Source organism: Calypte anna, chromosome 2 (assembly GCF_003957555.1).
Source record: "Calypte anna isolate BGI_N300 chromosome 2, bCalAnn1_v1.p, whole genome shotgun sequence".
Lineage (NCBI taxonomy): Eukaryota > Metazoa > Chordata > Aves > Apodiformes > Trochilidae > Calypte > Calypte anna.
The window spans coordinates 54,156,260-54,178,962 of record NC_044245.1 but is presented as its reverse complement, the minus strand read 5'-3'; the positions used below and the strand labels follow the sequence as shown (position 1 = coordinate 54,178,962).

Genomic DNA, 22,703 nt, shown 5'->3' with positions numbered 1-22,703 from the left:
CTATAGACAGCCATACAGTCTCCCCCCAAGCCTCCTTTTCTTCAGACTGAACAACCCCTGTTCCCTGAGCCACTCCTAAGACTTGTTCTCCAGACCCTTCACCATCTTTGTTGCCCTTCTCTGGACACACTCCAGAACCTCAATGTCCTTCTTGTAGTGAAGGATCCAAAACTGGAAGTGTGGCCTCACCAGTACCAAGTACATGGGGACAATACTCCCTACTCCTGATACAAGCCAGGATGGCTCACAGCAAGTCGTGATGAGCATCTTCCACTCTGTAGCACAGAGAAGCCATCCATTTGAGATTAACTGCAGGCAGGAACATGCACACTGACAGCCACTGGTTACACACACCAGTATCAAACAGCAAAAGCATGAACAGAAGTTAAGGAAAGGGAAACTGAAGAATTTCTGAACCAGGATATTCAGGTAATCCTACAGATTTCTGAGCAAGCTCCTTCCTCGTGCTAAGAGAAGAATATGCTCTTTTCTCTTCTGGCATTTAACTTGTACATACTCTGCAAAGCTGGGAATACAGATTCTGATCTAACTTGCTGCTTGCAGATGCTATTGATCTGGCACAAGAAAGAAAACATAGCCAGTATTTTATGGCAGGGATGAAAGCTAATTGAATGTGCAGATATGGAGACAATACAATAGAAATAATATTCTCATAAGGCATTAGGCTAATTAAAGTATTATAAACTCCCTATCAGATTATCCTCTTTATTCTAGTGGTCCACTGGTGTCAGCATCCCTCACTGTCAATGCACTTGGAAATCCTACAGAGTTTAATTAAATTTTCCTGGCTTGCAATAAGAATACAGGCTATTACTTTTAAATCCTATTTTTACCTCTCAGGGTAAGATGTGACCAAAAGCACGAACATGTCTATGTAACCTTCTCATAGCAGAGTCTTCCTTTAGGGTTTGGGAAGTGTATACCAAAGCCTGGAAACCAGGGAACAATGGCATTTCTACCAGTGGTTTGTTGACTGTATCAGGAGTAGTCTGGATAGACCACAGCATAAAGTTATAGGTGAGAAGATAATCAATGACTAGAACTTGAGGAGAGGTACCTGAATATGGCTATGACAGATTACCACCCACAAGTCTTTCAGAGAAGATAGGAAGGCAATTGTCAGCTCTACACTGACAAAATAAAAGGGGCCAAGGGCAATGCGATGATCTGGTGATGGATTCACATACAAGGTTAAAAACTGTAACATCTGATGTGAAGGCTTGAGATCGCACAGGTTAATTTAAGATACATATCTTAGGGCCGATACATGCCCCTCTTTAATCTGCAGAATCAAACCAAGGTTAGTTAAAACCCAGGCACATCTTTTAAACATGATCAGTTCAGTAAAGAACCAGGTGCTTAATATCAGAGGCTATATTCCCTATTTGTTATGTGATGAGTAGTTGATAGAAAGAGTGGGTAATGCTGAGTGAATGCTGATCTCTTAGACAGCAAGCTGTTTTATCTCATGTATTTTCTAAGCATATCCTTCTGCTTCAGAACATTGGGAATATTTGCATGAAAATAGAAAATCCTGGAATCCTCTGCTGCTTGTTCAGCACATCAGGTTTAAAGGCTGAAACTTGCATTTCTTCTTAATTGTGTACCCCTGCATAAAGGACACAGCCTTTGGTGTAATACAGAATTGCATTTCTGAGTGCAATGGTTCTGCTGAAAGCAATCAGTTGTCTTGTTCATGTACAGACATTGCTGGATTAGGACAAGAGTGCTTTGGAAGTTAGGAATTGAATCTCTGACTCCCTTTACTTCCATAATGCTACTCTATCTTAGGAGAGGTATAACAGAGACGTCTGAGCAAAAGTCTTGGGCTGTGAGTACCTAATAATAGCTCTGACAATTGCTGTAATGTCACACTGATTGTGGCCCTTGCTGAGAAAACAGGTAGTGTGAACTAGGGAAGAACAATTTGTTTCCTTTTAAAACAGGTTTCCACCTAACCCAGAAACAGCTGACAGCTTTTTTGAATTTGCTCCTTGATGCTCAGGCTGCCTGTTTGTCTCTGAATAATTATGATGCTGGACTGATGAGTGAAATAGGAAATGTAACCCCTTCCTCTCTGACACCTTAGGACTGCTTCCCAGCCCAAGGAATGGGTGGGCACCAGGACAGCTCTGCCTGCTTGGATGACTCAGCCCCACTCACTGGCACTGACACTTTTGGGAAGAGTTAATGTTCTGCTGACTCACAGAGGCAGATGAATCTCTCTTCCCATTTTGATACACAGCAAAAGTGTCTTGCTGAAGACTGGACAGCAAGCAATTGTTCCCAAATGGGGACATGCATGTGACTGGCATGCAGACCACCACAAGTGGTATCTGGCTGCTGCTAGAGAACTCAGGGGTCTCCACTTCTGCACACCAACAGCTGAGGCAGCTCTGGGAGCCCAAATCTAAGGTGTTGATGCACAGTCTGGAAGCAGGGAGGAGTTTATTTTTTTCTGCTAACTTTACCGATGATGTTGATGATGCTGCACTTTAAAAGCCACTGGTTTGTCTCATGCAGCATCTCCAAAACATCAGAATTCATTGCAGCTTGCTCTGCCAAAAGTTGTAGCCAGGGCCTATGCATCTTCCTTGTTGCAATCTCTCTGGCTAAAGCACCTGGAACTGTCTCAAGTTCATTCATTTGGGCATATCACTGAGTTTTCCACAGTTGTTTGTAATTTCTCTTCTTCCACTGCTACAAATACAAACTCATTGTTCTCATTTTCAAAGCCCATCACAATTCAGTCCTGCCCCTTACCAGTCCTGTTATTTGTTATTTATCCATTGATGCTTGCTTTGATGATTGCAGCCTCCATTTTTACTTCTCATTCTGCTTTATGACTGGGGTTAAAAAACTGCAGTGAAACCAGTGAAGTCCCTGCTGCAGACTCCTTTGCAATGCCTCTGTCATGTACCACACAGCACTGAAGCACCAGCTAGTAACAGCAAGGCAGAGGATGCTCAGGGCTGCAGGTTGGCTAAGGAGCTGCACATCACAACCTCTCCTTTTAACTCTGATTCTCATCCACCTGCTTTCTGGAAAAGTCCTTTAGGATGCAAACTGTCCTCAACAATCCCTTGTGTTTGTGTCTTCTGTGCAATATGGAAGAACAACCCTTAGGTGACCTGTAAACTATCTTGTTTTCCTCTCCCCTGGAACAGGATTGCTTCACAGTCCAAGAGTCTTGCAGCTTCAAAGAGAATCAGAATTTTTTATTTTATAGCTGAGTTTTAAAGTCACAGAGAGACTGAGGCCACAGTGGAAGCTCATGGGAGTACCAAAACCACATCTGCTCAGTGCAGACTAATACCAGACTTCTGCACCTGTCTCCCTTTTCTATAGAGAGATAAATAACAGCAAAAGCAAGCCCTAGGGCCATGTTCAAAACAGGCTGGAAAACACTCAAAGTATTTGCAGGACTAAATGCTTTCCAGGGAGCTATCTTTCAATATATTGCTGTAGTAAATGTTTAGATTTTCCAAACACAAACTCATAAAACAGTCATTAAGCAATGCTATTTTATGTACAAATATTTTGCAGAACAGTTTAATATGGAATCACACAAAATGTTTTGCATTCTTATTACCCCCACAACACTGGCATTAAACAGCTACTGCTATCTCTCATCCTTCAAGAACAACTGTGACATGTCAGGGTTTGCCCAGAATCCAAGGGACAATCAGAAAAACTTGACTTCTGCTCATACCCACCCTACAATGGTATTCAGCTGGTAGAAATGGTCTTCTAACCTGGTAGAAAGCAGTTCTAAATCCTGCAGTGTGTAAACTCTGGTGGGAACAAAGATAATAACAAGAACAAACAACAGACAAAAATACTACCCTTTAACCCTACCTGAGTTTTCTAAAAAACTACTCAGTCTGACAGTCTGTCAATTCAGACCTTTTAATTTGGATTCATTATCTTCAGCAACATACCAAATCCTAAATTTGCCAGGTTCAGCTAAGCTCCAACACTGGATAGGTTTACTGGTGAAATAAATATGAGGTAAAATAGGTTACAGTTATAGCCAGGCTCCAGGCCAATAAAATTTCAAATAAACAAGTGTGCTAGTTAAAAGACAAAATAAATACAGTGCAGGGCTGAATCTGGCCTGAGCTTTAGAACTTCAGTTAAAAGGAAGTATCAAATGAGTGAAAATCCTAGTCCACTTGCAAGTGGGAAATTGGAAAGAACATGAATTCAGTCTTCCTAGAACACTGCTTCAGGTCAGACCCCATCTTAAAAACTTCAGTGCAAAAACCAGAAACCATCGAAATACTGCATATGCCACTTTTTATGAGCCAACTAGAGCTAACCAACCCATGTCATAGTTTTTTTCTTTTCAATTTTGTGAGTAATTCAAGCCAGTCTGGTCTTATTTTAAGAACACTTTCAGCTGTGGACATGCAAAGTTTGTTCTTTTGGACCATTTCTCTCTTACACCTACTTCCACCAATTTCCTATAATTTCTTTTTGATCTTTGTCTAAAAGTCTCAACCTGTATAAAGCATGCTATAAAAAAAGCTCTGAAAGTAGATTAATAAACTCCCTTTAGCATTCTCCACATATATTTCACACTGATCTTTCCATTTGAAGCAGACTTTTTAGTCTGCATGAGTACAACAGAGTCTAACAGAGTTCAGGGCATGAGCTCCTTGAGTACTGCTTAAAGCTCCTAGTACTTCATTGTGTAGGTCCTCTCTTACCAACACAACCTGATGCTCTGAACAATGTTTTCCCAGTTTCTTTCAAGTGTATTTTCAGCTGGATTAGACTTTGTAGTAATTGTAGTAAATCTCCCTTAGTCTTCTTTTGAATTCCTGATTTCTCTTGGTCCACCCTCCAACAGAGGTCTGCAAGACTGTGGGAGCCCTACTAGTCCATCTTTACATGAAATGGCTAAAAAGCCCAAGCCTGTCCCTCACTGCCCAAACCCTCTCCCCTTCCCTGCTGCCTCACCTCACTCCCTTGGCAACACAGGGAGTAGGAGGAGTGCGTGGTGAGATGAAGGTTGGTCTGAAAATGTTCATGATGTTGTAATGAAAAAGGACAGGGCATGTATATTAAAGGTATTTTAAAACAGCAGTTGTCTGTTCCAGCTTTCTGATGTGGGTCACTTTATGGCTTAAGGGACATTTGTGTTTGAATATCTGTGTGGAGGCAGTATCTGCTGCTGATAGAAATGCGTATCAAATGATGAGCTTAGTGTCTTTGCTGAGACAGGTGTGTTGACTTCTCTAGAGAGATGAGGCCCTCGTTCTAAGCCTTGCCTGCCAGCTGGCTGTTCCCTTTGTCTGGGCTTCTGATATCCATGTAACAACTGGTACAAAACCCTGGCTTGTTCCATGCAGTTCATGATCTCTCTTTTCTACAGATAAACCCTTCTAACATGATGTAGCAGTAGCAAACCACTTAGTCCAACCAGCTTCTACTGTCCATTTCAGAAGCTTCTGTGGGTTTTAAGCTTTTCATCATAACTACTTTTTCACAAATCCACAAGAAAGCAAAGCAAGGAGGAGGGTGAAGGTTATGATCACTGCACTCACACTCAGAGAAACACAGCTCTGTGGGCAGTAAGAAACATCCCTTAGAACTCCTTCCCTAACCAGCAAACCACTGATTATTAATGACTTCAAAGAGCATATTCTACAGCCATCATAAGATCAGCTCACTTCCTTACATTACTCTAAGCCTCTCCCTTCACATTAGCTGTGAAATCACTAGTCAACCAAGCCCACTAAATTACATCACAGAAACATTTTTCCTCAGCTGGGAATAAGTATCTCTTAGAACAGTCCCCTGGGTGATTGGATTCAACCCCTTTCACAGAACTGAAATTGCTCTTTTCTGAAAGGAGTCAAGTATCAATTTCTTTCTCCTGACCCTGCCTCCCTCTTCAGCTGTTGACTGTGAAATTCTTATTTACCTGGCACTTATACAGAGATTGGTGGTAACACCAATCACTATACTTTCTTGATCCTAACATCTTTTTTCCACTAATTGACAGTAGGTGTCTTTCCACAGAAAAATATCTCTGTGATGTTATAGCTGGTTATCTAACCTTTTACTCTGCTGTTTTCCCATCTCCTCTCCCACATGCAACCCCCTTCAGAAACGACAACCTCAAAAACATGCCCTCTGTCAAGGCAAGTTCCAGAGTTACTCCCTTCCCTCAGTGCAGATCAGTGTTAAGTTTGCCAAACTGAGGAAATGTTCTCTGAGGATTCCAAGACTTGACTTTAATCCAATTATGGATTTTGTTCTGTACCTCCTATAGGTCCATTTCCCCTAGCTATGATTGACTTCAGGCTCCAAAAATATAAAGATACACTTTTAATTGCTCTTGGGCAGAAATACTTAACAGAATCACAGAGTATTATGGGTTGGAAAGGAGATCCAGAGACCCATCTAGAGATGCCAGAGCAGGTTCACCTAGAGTAGTAGGTTGCACAGGATGATGTCCAGGCAGATTTTGAATGTCTCCAGAGATGGAGACTCTGCAACCTTTTTGGCCAGACTGTTCCAGTGCTCTGTTACCCTTACAGTAAAGGGTTTTTCCTTATTTTTAGGCTGAGCCTCCTGTGTTCCAGTTTATGACCCCTGCTCTTTATTCTGTCACTGGATGCTACTGAAAAGTCTGGTTCCACTCTCCTGACATCTGCCATTTAGATATTTATAAAACATTGATGAGATTCTGTCCTCAATCTCCTCTTCTCCAGGGTGAACACGTAGATGTTCCAGTTCCTGAACTTAGTAGCTCTGCACTGGACTCTCTCCAGTAGTTCCTTCACCTTCATGAACTGGGGAGCCTAGAATGGGATGCAGTATTCCAGATGGGGCCTGACCAGGGCAGAGTAGAGGGGGAGCATAACCTCCCTCGACCAGCTTGCCACACTCTTCTTGATGCATCCCATTGGCCTTCTTGGTCACAAGGCACATTGCTGGCTCATGGTCAACCTGTTGCCCACCAGGACTCCCAGGCCTTTTTCTGCAGAGCTACCTTCTAGCAGGTCAGCCCCTAACCCATACTGGTGCATGGGGTTATTCCTCTCTGGGTGCAGTCCCCCACACTTGCCCTGGTTGAACCTCAGGTGGTTTCTCTCTGCCCAATTCTGCAGCCAGTCCAGGTCATGCTGGATGGCAGCACAGCCCTCTGGTTTGTCAGCCACCCCTCCCAATGCTCTATCTTTGAGCCAGCTTTCAATTCTTATTCTTGATTTCATCTTAATTGAAGTATTTCACAAGTGATACTTTAATGAAAGTGTTTAGTTAAAATGTCATTAAAACAACTCTCAAAGAATTGGATTGTCCTTCACCATTAGTCTTCATCATGCCAAGAGCTCTGCAGTCTGTCTCATGTTACCTCACCATTCCCTTCCAAAATTTTATCATTACAGCCCACTTCACACCTTCTCTACCACACTGACAAATGCTACTGCGACCTATGGTGCATATTATAGTTCTAACTATATCTGTAGAATTAAATCTGCAAAACCTACATCCTGATCTGCCTATGACTTGTGGTTCACCTTTGGATAGCCCCTGATTTCCTTATGCTTCAGCCTCCCCAGACACAAAACAACCTTTTTCTTTGAGATTTATGGCTGAAAACTACAGAACATTATATTAATACTACTTGTAAAGAGGTTTCAAGTGTGCTGCAACCTCCTTGAATGACCGAATCCATGCAGAGATTATCAGATGTAATTAGACCTATAAATGAAATACCTGTAAAGGGCACTGCTAGACAGTGGCCATCAACCAATGACCTAACATACCTTATGCTTCTTCTACCCACTTACTCAACTTCTCACTGAAGAGGAATAGACATGAGGCACCCACAAATCTCCAAGCTGATAAATTGCCCTCTTCTATTTCTTTGCCAGGGTAGTCTAAATGATGTTAAATCCATTTAACCTTCCTGTGAAAGGGTTTTATATTTTCCTGCGGGAGAAGAAACTTAGCTTAACACTCTCCCCTCAAACTTCTTCGTAAATAGCCCTGACTGCATTCAGCTGGGTGCTGGAAGTTGAGACCAAAAGAACTGAAGTGCACAAAAGATCATTTGCCACCCACATACTGCAACCATGATCAAGAGCTAAATCTTATTTATGAGGCTTAGTTTCACTTCCAGTCCTTTATGCCAAAATCCTGATGCAATGTAATTTGTACACAAGAATGGTCCAACAGTTTTGGCAGTATTTGCTACACACTACCCCTCTCTTAATCTGGTTTTGGGTTTACAGACATACAATAAGAAAAAAACTTGGTTACGACTGTGTTCATGACACAGAGTATTGGGAAGTGCATGTAGGGACACATTCAAGGAACAACAGAAATTATCAGAGCACTTTTATATACAAGACATTGAAATTACACTAAAATTGTACTGACTATTGTAACATCTGAGCACAAAGCTGAGAACTGGAACCAGATAGTTTGCTTTCAACACGTCATCAGGCATGTTTCTCTGTAATAAGCCAAAACAAAAAACTCTAGCCAAACTCTAGACATCTGGTAGACTGTACCCCTTGGGCTAATTTGGGACTAAACCCAAGTCCATTTTGGTGCTTAGATCTCTTGAATAGAAGGCAAGCAAAGTCTGAGCTTTGTCATGATAAATTTAGTCAGGGGTTTTCAAAGAAAACTGATTCACTACCTTAACTCACATTGAATCATAGTAAATCTAAAATTTTCTTCCTACCCTCATTCATTACCCTCACTCATCTGAAAGGCTCGAGACTGGTATTACAGGAACTCATTCTCCCTGTAGGAACACATCTGTCACTTAAATGTGGGAGCACATATGAGATGGGGACAATGCTAACCTCAAAGGAGCACCTTGCAGAGTTCAGTTCTATGGTTTACATGAACTGTTACATGTACATATGCTTGGGAAATATGAAGTTTTTTATTCCTGTCTCCCTTTTGCAAAAGAGGACTGCAGAGGCAGAGAATACAGTCCCAGTTCTGGATGCTCGCCAGGAAAATGTAACTCTACCCCCAGTTTCTGCCCAAGGTAAAAGCAAAGAAGTGTTCATCATTTCTGCCACCCGCTTCTGTCCTTCCCCGAGGCTCCGCACGGCAACACAGGAAGCCTCAGACCGTGTTAAGAGTATACTAGAGCTAGCACAGGGTCATGAAACAAGATGAAGTTTTGATTGTGAACTATCACGCTCACGAAGTAGCCTTTCGAAAAATGCAGCCAAGTCTCAGAGCTTGGTACCTTTTTGTGCTCCCTGCAATAAGCTTCCACTTTTAAATCTTGGCTACAGGGGCAGACTGCCCGTCCACGAGATGCCTTGCGCCTCAGCCCACACCAGGCTGCCGGAGCAGCTTCTGGGTCTGAGCAGAGCAACGCTGGAAGGGGTCAGCTGCTGCACCCCATCCGACGGCTCAAACTCCCTTCCTCCGCGTTTCCCTCATCCCTCTCTCCCTTCCCGTAAAGTCGAAATAAAAACGTGGGGTTTTTACCAGTCGGTTCCTGGATGCTCTTCCCCTAACTGCGACCCCCAAACACCACACTCAGGCAGCGGCGGGTGGGCACTGCCCGCGGCCGTGCTTTCCCTCGCCCCTTTCCCCCGAGAAGGGAGCGGTGACTGCCATGGGAGCCCCCCACAGCCGCTCTCTCGGCCGGGAGAGGTGGGACCGAGCGGGCCCTGGGCGATGGCCGGCGCTCCGGGAAACCTCGCAGGGGCTGCGGCTGAACTGGGACGGGTGTATGTGTCTCATCTCCCCTCGTCTAAGGCGGCACAGCAGAGCGCTGCCCGCCTGAAGGGAGAGAAGCGGCCTCCGTCCGTCGGTGCCCCCGGGGAGTGCGGCGGTGCTGGTGCGGGGGGGGGGGCGCTGGGTCGCCGCGGGGCGGGGACGCCCGGACGGCACCTCCGGGCGCGGCAGCGGGGCCGGCCGGGCACACGGCTCCTCCCGCCGCGGAGCTGCCGGGCCGGGCCGAGGGCGGAGAAGGCGGGGAAGGGGGGAGCCGCTGCCGTCACCGAAGGCTCCCGGCTCGCCCGCTTGGCCGCCGCGGCAGCCCCAGCCCCGCTCCCACCCCCTCGCCTGCCCCCACCCTCTTTGCCTTTCTCTCGCTCTCTCGGCGAGAGCAGTGTGCCTCCCTTCGCAGATGGCAGCCGGCAGCGCCATGCAGCCTCCCGTTCCTCCTCCTCCTCCTCTCCGGCTCTAAGTCAATGCCATGCTGCCGCTGCTCCTCCCGGCACTGCTGGCCGCCTGCCTGCCGCCCTGCCAGGGCTGGAGCCCCTCGGCGGCTGCCAGCGGGCAGGAGGAGCCGGAGCAGGAGCTCTTCTTGCCCCCCGTCAACTCTTCCTCCCGCTCCTTGGCCAGCCTCGAGATGGACCTCGACGGGGCAGGAAGCAAGGAGGAAGGCAGCACCAGCAGCCCGGGCACGCCGGCTGCCGCTAGCCAAGAACCTTTCCCTTCGGCTCCCACCTCCTCCGGGCAGCAGCACCAGCAGCGTCCTCAGCCGCAGGGGCAGCCTCAGCCCGCCGAGGACCCGCACTGCAATATCAGCGTGCAGCGGCAGATGCTGAGCTCGCTGCTGGTGCGCTGGAGCCGCCCGCTGGGCATCCAGTGCGACCTCCTGCTCTTCTCCACCAACAGCCACGGCCGGGCCTTCTTCTCCGCCGCCTTCCACCGGGTGGGACCGCCGCTGCTCATCGAGCACCTGGGGCTGGCGGCCGGGGGCCCTCAGCAGGACCTGCGCCTCTGCGTGGGCTGCAGCTGGGTGCGGGGCAGGCGGGTCGGGCGCCTGCGGGGCGCCGCGCCCCAGAACGCAGCACCCGCTCCCGCCGCCGCCGCCTCCTCCTCATCCTCATCCTCCTCTTCTTCGCTCTCCTACCCGCCGGCGGCGGAGCCCGGCCAATACTGGCTGCAAGGGGAGCCGCTGAATTTCTGCTGCCTGGATTTCAGCCTGGAGGAGCTGAAGGGGGAGCCGGGCTGGCGGATGAACCGCAAGCCCATCGAGTCCACCCTGGTGGCTTGTTTCATGACTTTGGTTATCATCGTGTGGAGCGTGGCCGCCCTCATCTGGCCGGTCCCCATCATCGCCGGCTTCCTGCCCAACGGCATGGAGCAGCGCCGGAGCACCTCCGCCGGTACCGGCACCACCACCACCACCACCACCGTCGCCGCCAAGTAGCCTCTCCCGGTGATTTACCCCCCTTTCTCTTCGTCGTGTAGTGTGGAGGGACGCGGGAAGGCCGCCTCCCGCCGGGCCGGACTCCGCCGTGTTTTTGTTGTTTTAAACATGTCAGGGATGCCGCCGGCCCGGGTTAGCGTGGGGTGTGGGCGGATGCCTCAAGGTCCGGTCCGTCCTGAGGGGGGCAAACCCATCTTGAGTGGAGCGGGGCCCGTCCTGAGGGGGGCAAACTCGCCCTGAGGGGAGCGGGACCGTCTTGAGGGGAGCGGGACCGTCTTGAGGGGAGTGGGTCCATCCTGAGGGGAGCGGGGCTGCCCTGAGAGGGCATCACCCGCCCTGAGGCGAACAGTGCTGCCCGGAGGCGAACAGCCCCGCCTCGTCGCCGCGGAGACAACCAAATCCTCTGTGCTCGTTTTATATGTTTAATACGCGTTTTAAACAAACCTTTTAGTAAAAAAATAAATACTTATACATAATAAGAAAAGAAAAAAAAAGAAGAAGAAAGGAAAAGCCCCCTCCTCTTCCCCCCGCCCTGCCCCCAAGATTCAGCACAGGAAATAAAAGACCCTCTCAAGTGCATTCATTGTAGTTGGAGTAGCTTTCTTTTGTATATTAATACAGTGGGAGTAGTTTTTTTCTTTATTTACGGAAAGAGTTCTTTTTAGCAGGATCGAAACCTGATGCAGTTTATATATATTGTTATTGCTGAAGCTGAACTTCAATGAACCTTTTACACTGTATTTCCCAGTTGAGATAGTGTGTATTTAATATTGTAGCACTGTGTTATTTGGCTTTTAATACAGAAGGTTTTTTTTTCTGTAGCCACTGTAGCCTTTTGTTGGTCTGTTTTTGCTCTGGGGAAATGGAGGGGTTGGCTGATTTTCCCATCTGCAAATGGGCTGTGAAGCTCCTTTCCCTGGGACATGGTATTTCTGATGGTGGTGGTAGAAAAAGGGGAATCCCAAACAGTTTTGGAATGGTATTGGTCCTGTCCTTACAGTAGATCTAGTCTATATGCCTGCATCAGGGTGGGATGGGAATCATGTCTTTGCTGGAGATCCTCCAAGAGAATTTATTTAGCACTGCTCCACAGAATACAGCTTTCTCCTTGGACTGAGGTCAGGAGTTTTTTGTCCTGAGAAGACAAGGCCCGCTCTTTGAGGTACGCTAAAAGCAGCCCAGGGGCAGGTCTTGGTCTTCAACAAGGTGCATTCCTCAAAACTAGCCTAGATGCAGCATAACTGTTGAAAATATGGTAATATTGTATCCCTCTTCCATCTACTGGACCTCGGGGTTGCTCACAGAAAGTCTGTGAGGTGAAGAGAAGGCAAGGCAGGAGATGACGGTCCAGAACTCCATGATGGCTGCCACTGTGCAAGGAGGAAAGATTTGCAAGATTTCTTCTTTCTCGTTAAAACTGACAGTTGTATAGCCTGAAATACCATTTGTTCCAACCATGTACTTCCAACTGTTGAGCCTTATAAGAAGTTGTTTCATTTGCCTTAGCTGTGATTAGTCCAGCTGAAGTTTCTAAAACCAAAAAGTGAACTGAGGAAGATTTGCTGTAGGAAGTCTCATTCCTTTATCAACATCAATATATTGAATTTGTTAGAGACACCTGAACACACTTGGGGCTAATTTGATGTATTTGTAATGTTTTTTTCCTATGTTTGGTGGAAATGGATGAAAGTCTGGAAGAACTGAATTCTTAAGGTTCCTATTTTTTTAGTTGAGAGCAAAATAAGCTAAATGCATGCTCTGTATGCGATCTGGAAAAATACAGAGAGAAAGGGATTGAAAAACAGAAATAAATCCAGATTTTAAAATATTCCATGTTATGTGACTATCTCTACACCCATTTTTCCTCTGGTAATGTTAATACACACACCTCACTTGAGTACATGTTACAGTAGTGTTATCTTCAGAAAGTAGAGGATGCAGTCACTGTGAGGAATGTTCATTTGACCTGTTGATCCAAAGCTCACCTTCCCCAATATGCTCAGTTTACAGAGCCCCACTTTCCTTGATGTGAAAAGCATAGTGTCATTTCCACCTTGTGCCAGTTCTTCTGCACAGAAACAGGACATGCTGGAGAGCAGTTACTTGCCCATAGTGTCCCATGTGACAGAGGAGCATCTTCATGCTGGAAGGCAAGGCTAGCAAGAGAACGTGAAGTTAATGTTATAACTCTCCTGAAAGAGAACTGCTCGACATACAGAATAACCCTCAGAAGAGTTGCCGTGCTAGAAAATAATTTCTTCTCTTGAATGAGGTACATTTAGGCAGAGAGTTAAGAACTTCTTTTGGAAGCTTTGCTGGCTTTGTAGTGTACAGTGCATAGTACTTCCAGTGATCCAGGGAGCCTGTCCTTAAACTCGAAGTTGGAGTCTCTTTTTTGCTTATACTAATTTCACCAGTGATATGCCATTGTTTGTTTTTTGGTGTTTTTTTTTTTTCTTCCTGAAATGAATAAGCAAGATAATAGAGTTACTCTCTGAAAAAGTCAGCTTCAGTTATTAAAGGTTTTGGGTTGGTTTTTTTTTTTTTTTTTTGCAGTTCTTAGAGACACCTACCAAGAATAGTGAAGCTGGTACAGAATGCTTTTGGGGTTTGTCTCCTAACTTCTATTACTATCAGCTTGAATACAAGCTCTGTGACCCCCTGTGTCATAATCAGATTTTTTTGCTCCTTCACTTAAAAAGTGTGACAGAAGAGAGAAATTTGGTTATACTTCTTCTATAAATAACCTTGTCAGTGGAGCTGCTATTAAAAAACTGCTGAAATCTGGACTATTAAAAACACAGGGATGGCATTAAAAAAACAAACCAAACCAAAACAGAGCGCAAAAGGCAAATCTTGTCCAGAATACAAAAAACATGGAACATTTTCAGGAAATACTGATTGCAGCTACAAAGAGCAAAGAGCAGTTCTGAGTTACTGAAGGTGCTGCCTTAGATCATGGTAAATACTGGGGTACGCAAGTTCCCTTTATAGAGAGAGGGCAGTCCGTGTTCTGCGCACAGGCACACAACTTCCCTGGTGTATGGAGTTTAGCATAGACCTCCCTCTCTGAACCTTTGGGTTTGGGTTGAGGTGGCAACAGGGTTTCTTATGTAAAGAACAGAGTGGAAAAGTGCTACACAGACCATGAACTTTATTCAGTGACTAATACATCTAATGCCAGTAATCCTGCCTCCATAGCTGTGGCTGCTACTGTGGCTCTAAGTAACCAATGATTTTGAGTAGCAAAAGGCACACACAGCTTGCACCTGCATCCATGGGAATTTCATCTGAATTAGACCCCAAAGGTTAAAGCCCAAAGAAATGTGAAACACTACATCTGCAAACCATCTAGTTTTAGATTTCAGCCTGAGACATCCAAGTGTCTGTTTTCCTTTTCACTGTCAGTGAAGTGTCATTGCCTCTTTACTGTAGATGATACTAAGCCATTTTTATTTATTTGGATTTATTTTTAAGACCAGTTTATAGGAGGGTCAGTGCAGAAATGGGATTAGTCACCATATATAATCCCTCATCAGGAAGGGCACATACGTGCATATATTCATACATCTATTCGTATATATACACACATATATACATGAGGACTTACTGTGTACAACAGAAAGGGTAAAGAAGGATGGTGAGAAACAAATAATGCTGAACAAGTAATACTGGTTTTCCTTCACTAGCTATTGTTACATTGAGTTTCCTGGTAAGTTACCCTGACTTTATTTACGTGCATGTGTGTATTGGAAATCAAGTGATGCTTAGAAACAGAGGTGATTTCTCTATTTCCTTTTGATGTAATTAAGCATATTAAAGTTGTTTGGTTTTTTTTTTTTTCCCCAGGAACTCCCTCTAGAGAGAGTTTCAGTTTTAGGAGGTACTGGGCTTGTATGCTTGTGTTAGAGTGGCACATTTTTTACTGTATATTCAGAGCTCAGAACTGGTTGTCTCTCCCTCCTGTACTTGTTTAGTTATGTTTTATAGATACATTAGAAGCAGAAATACACAGATAAACATGTAGTCTTGCTGTTATTTGATGCCACATTGATTCCCATAATGAAAATACAAAAATGTAGTACAGTATAATAATAATAATTATATATCAGGTAAGCATACTGTTGTTCCATAGTTTTTCAGTAATTAAGGGCTAATTTGTATGTCAGGAGATATGTGGGTATGGGGGCCAAAATTGCCATACTTGGATAAACATGAGAACTGTTACTTATTCAGGGCTTGGTTCACCAGTGCTTCTGATGATTAATATGATTGCAACAGCAGTACTATTTGTGCAGTGAGTATTACTCAAAATGAATAAGGTCTACTGAACCAGCCCCTAAAATTACTAATTAAAACCTTACTTGGCTGAGTAAGTGTTCTTCATTGTCACCTCTGCTTGCTGAATAAAAATATCTCCGGGGCTGATATTATTTGATTCCAGGGGTTGACAAATAGTTAAGTTAAATTAAATTTTCTATGACTAAATACCAGATAATCTATTTTAAAGATGTATTTCTAAATATAAGAGTAGGTATTACATTATTGTTCCTCTCTGGTTTTTATGCACATAGTTTATAAATCCAAAGCCAGGATTTACAAGTCCAGTGTAGGGCCTTGCTAGTTCAGAAATTAATCTTTCTGAAGCTGGTGTGAAAATGCCAGTTATTTTTTAAGGAGTTTTACAGATTAAATGTAATTTTTCCCAACATATTCCAGGGAAAGGCCTTGATTTTTCAAAAACATTCTTAATTATTCTGAGGATATATGCAAATATCAAATACCAAATGTGTTCAAATTTCAAAATATAAAAACTATTTTTAACCAGTAACTGATTTTTAAAAGCATATTTTTAAGCAAAAACATTGTTTTCCATTTTTACCCTCAGAAGAACATTCTGATGAAGAGCAAAAGTGCTACCTTGCCAAGTGCTTTTGGGGGGGAAAAAGAAATACTTTTTGCTCCCTATTTTTGTATGATACATAGCTATGTTCTAATCACTGTGTGCTCTTCTGTGATTTGGAATTGATCACAGCTTGTGACAGGTAAGGAGCCACATTTCCTTCCTTCGTAATAGTTCTGGTTAAATAAGTCATTCAAAACAACTGGGATGAAAAGGGTAGCTTACCCCATTTGGTTTGTTTCTGTTCTATTATGCCAAGGGAGAAAGCAGCCTGGTATAAAAATTGGGATATTAAAGATGCCTACCGGAAATGTCTGATGGTATTTAATTAGATTTGTGGCCAGATAAGTCCCACAATCCAAACATCTTCCAAGTTTTAGCAATCAGAACAAAACTGGAAAATCCATATATCCTATGATATGCTGTTTCTGCATGTCTGACTCGTTCTTAGCTTTTGTAGAAAAATATCAGATTAATGAGACATGAATTGGAGATCAGTGCTATTCTGATGAAGTTCATTCACTGGTAACATGAAGTTAAGTTATATTTTTGTTCCTTGTATGGAACAATGAGATTTCCTAGAAGCAGTGGGACCTTCCATTGTTGGTGTCATTTGGGGTGTTGCTAGGCAATGCAAAGTGGTTAAAATGGAGATACAGAAGAAGAGCATGAAGGAATAAAGGGAACAAAAGATGCAGAAAGAGTATAGAAGAGAGTGAATGTGCCAGCACTTTCTGCAAATAAGTTGTGAAGTATCAGCTAGGAAAAAGGCAGCAATTAAGATAAAAGAGAAGAAAGAAAGCTGACAGAAGATGAATTAGGAACTTGATTTTATACTTCATAGTCAATCATGGTTTTCAGTGGTTTGCTTGAATAACTGATTTCAGTGTCTGCGGCAAAAATAGTGGCCTGGAAAGGAATAGGAGGCTCAAGAAAAATTAGGAGTGGAACCATACTGTAAATAAAAAGAAAAAAAAATCACTGCTCATATTGCTGGGAACGGAACAATGAAATGGCAAGGTACTCTCTTGCGTATGCTATCTAATTTTGTTTCAGGTGGGGTTTTTTTGTTTGGTTTTTTTTTCAGTAGCTTGCTATAAGATATATTTAGAGAACGGATAGGGTTCTTCCATCATATATTGGTTTTATCCATGTAAAATACATATTTTTCATTGTCCAGCACAAGAATGTTAATCAGAACTGTATTAAAGCTTTTCACCTGAAGTAATGATGGTGTGACTGTATTTCCCAGGATGGGCCATGGCTGCTGCTGAGTCTCCGTGCTGGTATGCTGTTCATAGCATTCTGATCCATACTGCCAGTACTCTCTCACTTGTTAAAGACTGCCAGCTGAATCTTCCTTTCTTCTCCGCACCTTCACTGTCTCCCAAGCTTCACTCCACTTTTTCTTCTGTGATTGAAAATAATCATTCTCAAGATTTGTTCCTTCTTACTTACTATCTCCTTCTTTCCTTCCTTCTTTCTCTCCCTAGCACATCTTTGTCTTGACATTTTCTGTCTTCAGATTTCTACCTTTTCCAGAAGCATGTCTTATATTATGAAGCTATGAAAAGTATCCCAGCAAACTGGGTGATCAGTTTCTTCTTTTCTTCACAGCTTCTTACCTCTTCAGACCGTACCTCTCGTGGCTTTGGTCTGTGATACCTACAAGCCAAGGACAAACAGGAAACCTTGAGGCAAAGGTTTTGAGGTGTTGAGGGCAAAGCCCAAGTGCCAAGTTGTGTCTCCCACTACTCCTGTGGTCACAGGACTTCTTCCACACTTCTGCCCCAGCCACTGAGTGGAGGCCCTAAGGTATCGTGTCCCTTTCTAGTAAATGAAAAGCAAACAGCTTCCCTCCAGCTTATTTCCTCAAAGTCCTTCCTCTGAACAACCTTCCACTCATGCACCTGCCCTCATGAATTGTAGGGCATGCCAGCCTTCCCACATACCCTTGGCTGCCAAGTCAGAGCATGTCTCCTCCTGCCTCCTGTCCTACCTGAGAGCAGGTGCCTAACACTTTGTGAAAGCTCTGCACAGCCAGAGAAGCAACAATGTCACTCAGGAATGGATCAGTGTTTGAAGTAACGCTCAGCTCAGGTATGCAACCACAGGAACAAAACCATCCCTTTTCCACTCAGTCTTGGATTCTGCAGAAATTGAAGTTCCTGGATGGAAAAAGCTGTATAGGCAGAGGCCCTGGTAGATATTTCAGGTGCTGCAGATATTTCAGTAGCATTCCAGCTCCACCTGAGTGGCCAGGCAGCCCTGCTTCTGTAAGATGATAAATATGTACAGCTCATGCTTGAGCCTGCTAGTGCTCAATCCTGCTGAAAATAACATGTCAGTCCATGTCTCTCTAGCTGTGGGGGAAATAATACTTTACTTTTCTCATACTGGCAGTGAAAGATTTAATGAGCTGAATCCTGCACGGTGTTTTGTCCATGTAAAGAACAATAAAACTGTAAAAGCTGAACATGATTAGATTCCTACTCTGTTCTTTTTCACATTTAATGGCATGATTTGAGTCTTGTGCTCTTAAATTAAGGTATTCTGCACAATTTTGTCCACAATTTAGCCAGGCAATAGCTGTATTCTGGAAATGCTTTTCCCATTGAAAGGTGCTGCTGTGAGCTGGTATATTAAAAACAAATCATTACTAAGTGATGAATGTTACTGCAAGAGATTCTCATTAATCCAAAAGTATATGAAAGAATCCCCCAAGGTGTAAGAAATACTTTCTAGGAGGTGAATATATGAAAAAATTGGTGTGGAAGTAGCTGGTGAAGATTTAATCATGGGGTTATTTTATTTCTTTTCTTGAGCTGCATATCTCATCGCATTTTCCTTAGGGAATGTGAGCTGTGCCTAATTATGCCAGCAATGTAGCTGCTTCTAAATGGAAACTGGAAACTACTTTCTCCAGGCAATACTTACTATGAATTCTTGAGATTTTTTTCATTTCCTCCAGGACATGTAAAGCACTTAACAATGCAGGGTCACATCATTTCCTTAACCCAGAGAAACCCACTTTTGAGGCATGATGTTTACCTCGCGGTGTGTCTAATGCAACCTTTCAACACCCCAACCCTTGCTGGGGACAGGGATGTCTCATGTCACCCCAACCCCCACGATGTAGTCATAGGATTATTTCAGGACTAGGATCAGGAAGACAGAGGTCGTATCCCTCTGTGGTCTACCCTAGTCACATATCAGCTTTCCTTCTGTCCTAGAAGCACAGTGACGAAGGGAATAGATTTACATCAGGCCCAAGCAAGTGATAGGTTTTTAGTTTGTTACAGTTGTGCTGGTAGCAATTTCTGAAGAGGAGCACTGCCAACAGACCTCTTGTTCCTCTGGCTCTCAGCTGATGGTAGTCCATGCCAGTGGCACACTCCATACCTGTAAATTCTTTGTAGGTACATGTGGGGCAGCTATGGGAAATCACTTTCACAATTTTCACAAATGAATTAGTTTTTTGTCTGAAAGCCATTTCAAGCAGAAAAAGTCTTTTACTGAGCTATTCAGGAGTACATGACACTAGACAAGCCATGTACTGATTCCTCTAATGTATAATCAGTAACCTTTTAAGTTTGCTTTATTAAATTTTTCAGTTTGAATTGTCAATACAGGAATTATTGTCAATACTGCTTTGGGAGCACCCCTTTCCCATGCATATCAAATGTAATTCCACGGGCTTTGCCATAGCCACCCTGCTGGATTGCCTGTGGCAAAACATCCTCCAAAATGTCTCTTACTTACTTATCTCCAGTTCTGAAGCAGAGCCTGATATCCTTTGCCCGTTAGATTGCCAACATGACACTTAGAGGCACCAGCCCATGCTGGGTTAAGACAGAAGAAGACATCTCTAATTTTCCTCCTACATCTGCAATGTTTCATTCCCGTGACAATTCTGAGTTCCCTGAATTCATCTGGTGAGATGGGAATGGAGCTGCCCGACGCTTACTGAAATGCCGTAGGTGGAACGGGTCAGAGAGATTTACTCTCCTCCCACACATGAAGTACAGAGAGAAAACAGCACTGGTTAATCTGTTTTCCTACATGTGGAAAGGCAGGGCACACCAAAGCAGAAATCAGTGGCTTTACCCATGTAAGAAAAACAGCTCCCCTGAAGCAGACTCTGAACAAACCAGTTCTTCAAAAACAAAACCCAAGAACCATTTGCTGTGCATGTATCTCCTGCTAATTGCCATGAGAACAGCCCCAGACTAACTGTGTGATTGGAAGATCTTTTACCATAGTGACAGGACCATTTAAAAAAATTCCCACTTAATTTCATCAAATGATGTGTGATTCAGCAGATACCTGCACTATCTTCATGGTTATCAAGTTGCCTCTACTGCTATCTTTCTTGTTACATATGAAAAGATAGTGAGCAACCCATGATGATTAATAATGTTAATGACATTTCTGACCAGAAACCTGCTTAAAATCTCAGTTATTTCCCTTTGACAATGATATCAAGAGAGTTCTTAAGCTGGAAAGCTTGATCAAAGAATAAATACATATCTTTAAATATGTATTATATGTATTTAAAATACCAAAATATCACAATCCTAAATGCTGATAACAACAGGTTGACTGTAGCAACAGAAAGCATTCACAGCAACCTCCCAAGCACATTTTGCCTGCTGCTACTTGGCAAATAACAGCTATGCTTAGTTACTTCCTAACACCTCCCAACCCTGCATTTACAGTAAAACCAGTTACTTGTGACACTGTGCATAAAATATTTTCACGTTACTACTCTGAGTTCCTGAATGATGCAAGCATACTTTATTTACCAATAAACCTGATTTTAGAAGGTTCAGAATGTTATTTTCCTTTTTCTTGCCTTTTATTTACAGCTGCTCTACTCTCTGACTTTGCTCAGTATGATTGGAGTTGTGGTCATATAGGAAGCAATGTAATTCATGAGCAATTCAGCAAAAACTTGCTGCAAGCACTACTAATCCTTCTCTAGGCTTGGAGTTAGCACAGGAGTGGAGGCAGCTGGAGGTTTCTTGCACTGCTTGCTGGAAAGCATGGTGCACGACTTCGTAAAAGAATTCAATGTTTGCTGCAGTAATTTTATGAAATTGATCTTTATTAATCAATTCAAAGCACTGAGCAGTCAGTCTGGATAAATCATAGGGAGAGGAGGATGTATCTAGTCCTCTGTTTTTAGTTTAATCTTTGGCAGTTGTTAAATTTGATGAATTTAATAAATGTATCGCAGGGTAGAAGTTTTTACATTACTGTAAATCCTACATGTAAATCTCCATCCAACAATGAGTTAGTTGTTCAGAGAACTGGAATGTAGGGGTTTGATTAATTCGGAGAAATCATAGAAAATATATGTGTAATGAAATGAGGCAACCAGGTGCCACTAATTGCCAGGGAGTGAGCACGAGCTTGTGTCAAGCCCACCTTTGCCTAATTAGGGTGGGCCCCCACTGCGCATGAGCAGGACCAGGGGGCCCACCCTAATTAGGCAAAGGTGGGCTTGACACAAGCTCATGCTCACTCCCTGGCAATTAGTGGCACCTGGTTGCCTCATTTCACTACATGTATGTGCTGAAAGACTGGATCACATGAAGAGGACTTCTGACAGAAAATACCACACAGCAGCACAGCTTTGTTTAAGCATCACATTTTGACTTGCCCCACAGCACAGAATCATCAAATCACAGAATGTTTTGGGTTCAAATGGGCCTGAAAGATCATCCAGTTCCAACCTCCCTCCCTGCCAACCTCCTACTAGACCAAGTTGTCTTGTCACTCCATGGCCTTGTAAAAAGTCCATCTCCATCTTTCCTGTAGGCCCTGTTTAGGAACTGGGAGGCTGCTCTAGGGTCACCCTGGAGACTTCTCCAGGCTGCACAACCCTAGCTCTCTCAGCCTGCCTTTCTCCAGAGGTTCTCCAGCCCTCTGAACATCTTTGTGCTCCTCCACTGGACTGACTCCAACAGGTCCATGACCTACAGCCTCAGGGCACATATCCATGAGCCATGGACATGTGTCCATGGAGCAAACAGCTGGAGCACACCTGAGAAGCTGCTTTCCTTTTGTGGCTGCTTGGTGAGAGTTACCACCTTGTGTTAGCATGGCTGTTGGTGTGAGTGTTACTTCAAAAAAGCAAAATCACAGAGTGTTCAGACTGGTCTTCAGAGGCACTTGGAGCTACCCTGACATTCTAGTTTCAATATGCTCTGTCATGCTTACTTCACTTTTGCTTTTCTCCACTCTTGAAGGTAGCTGCCCAGGGATTGCCTTGGGCGTTTAGCAAATATTAATCAATAAAACAAAGTCTTCAGTTTGTAAGCTAGTTGTGGCAGCCAGAATTTTTAAAAAGCATGTCCATCAAGTAAGGCTTTCTGCATCTGTTTGCACCTTAAGGTGCCGTGCAAATGAAATACAAATGCCACGGGTGAAGGGCACACTTCCTTATTTTTCTCCATCAGTGATTTGGCTTCTAGACCCCACCATAACTCTGATGCTTTCCTCTTTTCATTGGCCTGTGTATCAGAGTACTCCAAGCAAAATGGCTTTGAGTAAGAATATATTCCTGTCACATATTTTGTAGCATATCCAGAGTTTTCTTTTCTTCTGATGGAACAT

The 22,703-nt window shown here is 43.8% G+C and overlaps 1 protein-coding gene across 1 annotated transcript; it reads left to right on the top strand.

The window, feature by feature from the left end:
* The first annotated feature begins 9,989 nt into the window (after positions 1-9,989).
* Positions 9,990-11,673, top strand: TMEM158 (transmembrane protein 158). The gene has a single exon (XM_030445210.1). It carries the CDS (start codon positions 10,217-10,219, stop codon positions 11,177-11,179), a length of 963 nt encoding a protein of 320 aa, XP_030301070.1. The 5' UTR covers positions 9,990-10,216; the 3' UTR covers positions 11,180-11,673.
* The last annotated feature ends 11,030 nt before the right edge of the window (positions 11,674-22,703 follow it).

Excerpts from the sequence above, each read along its gene's own strand:
- TMEM158 (XM_030445210.1), top strand. The coding sequence starts at position 10,217 with ATGCTGCCGCTGCTCCTCCCGGCACTGCTGGCCGCCTGCCTGCCGCCC.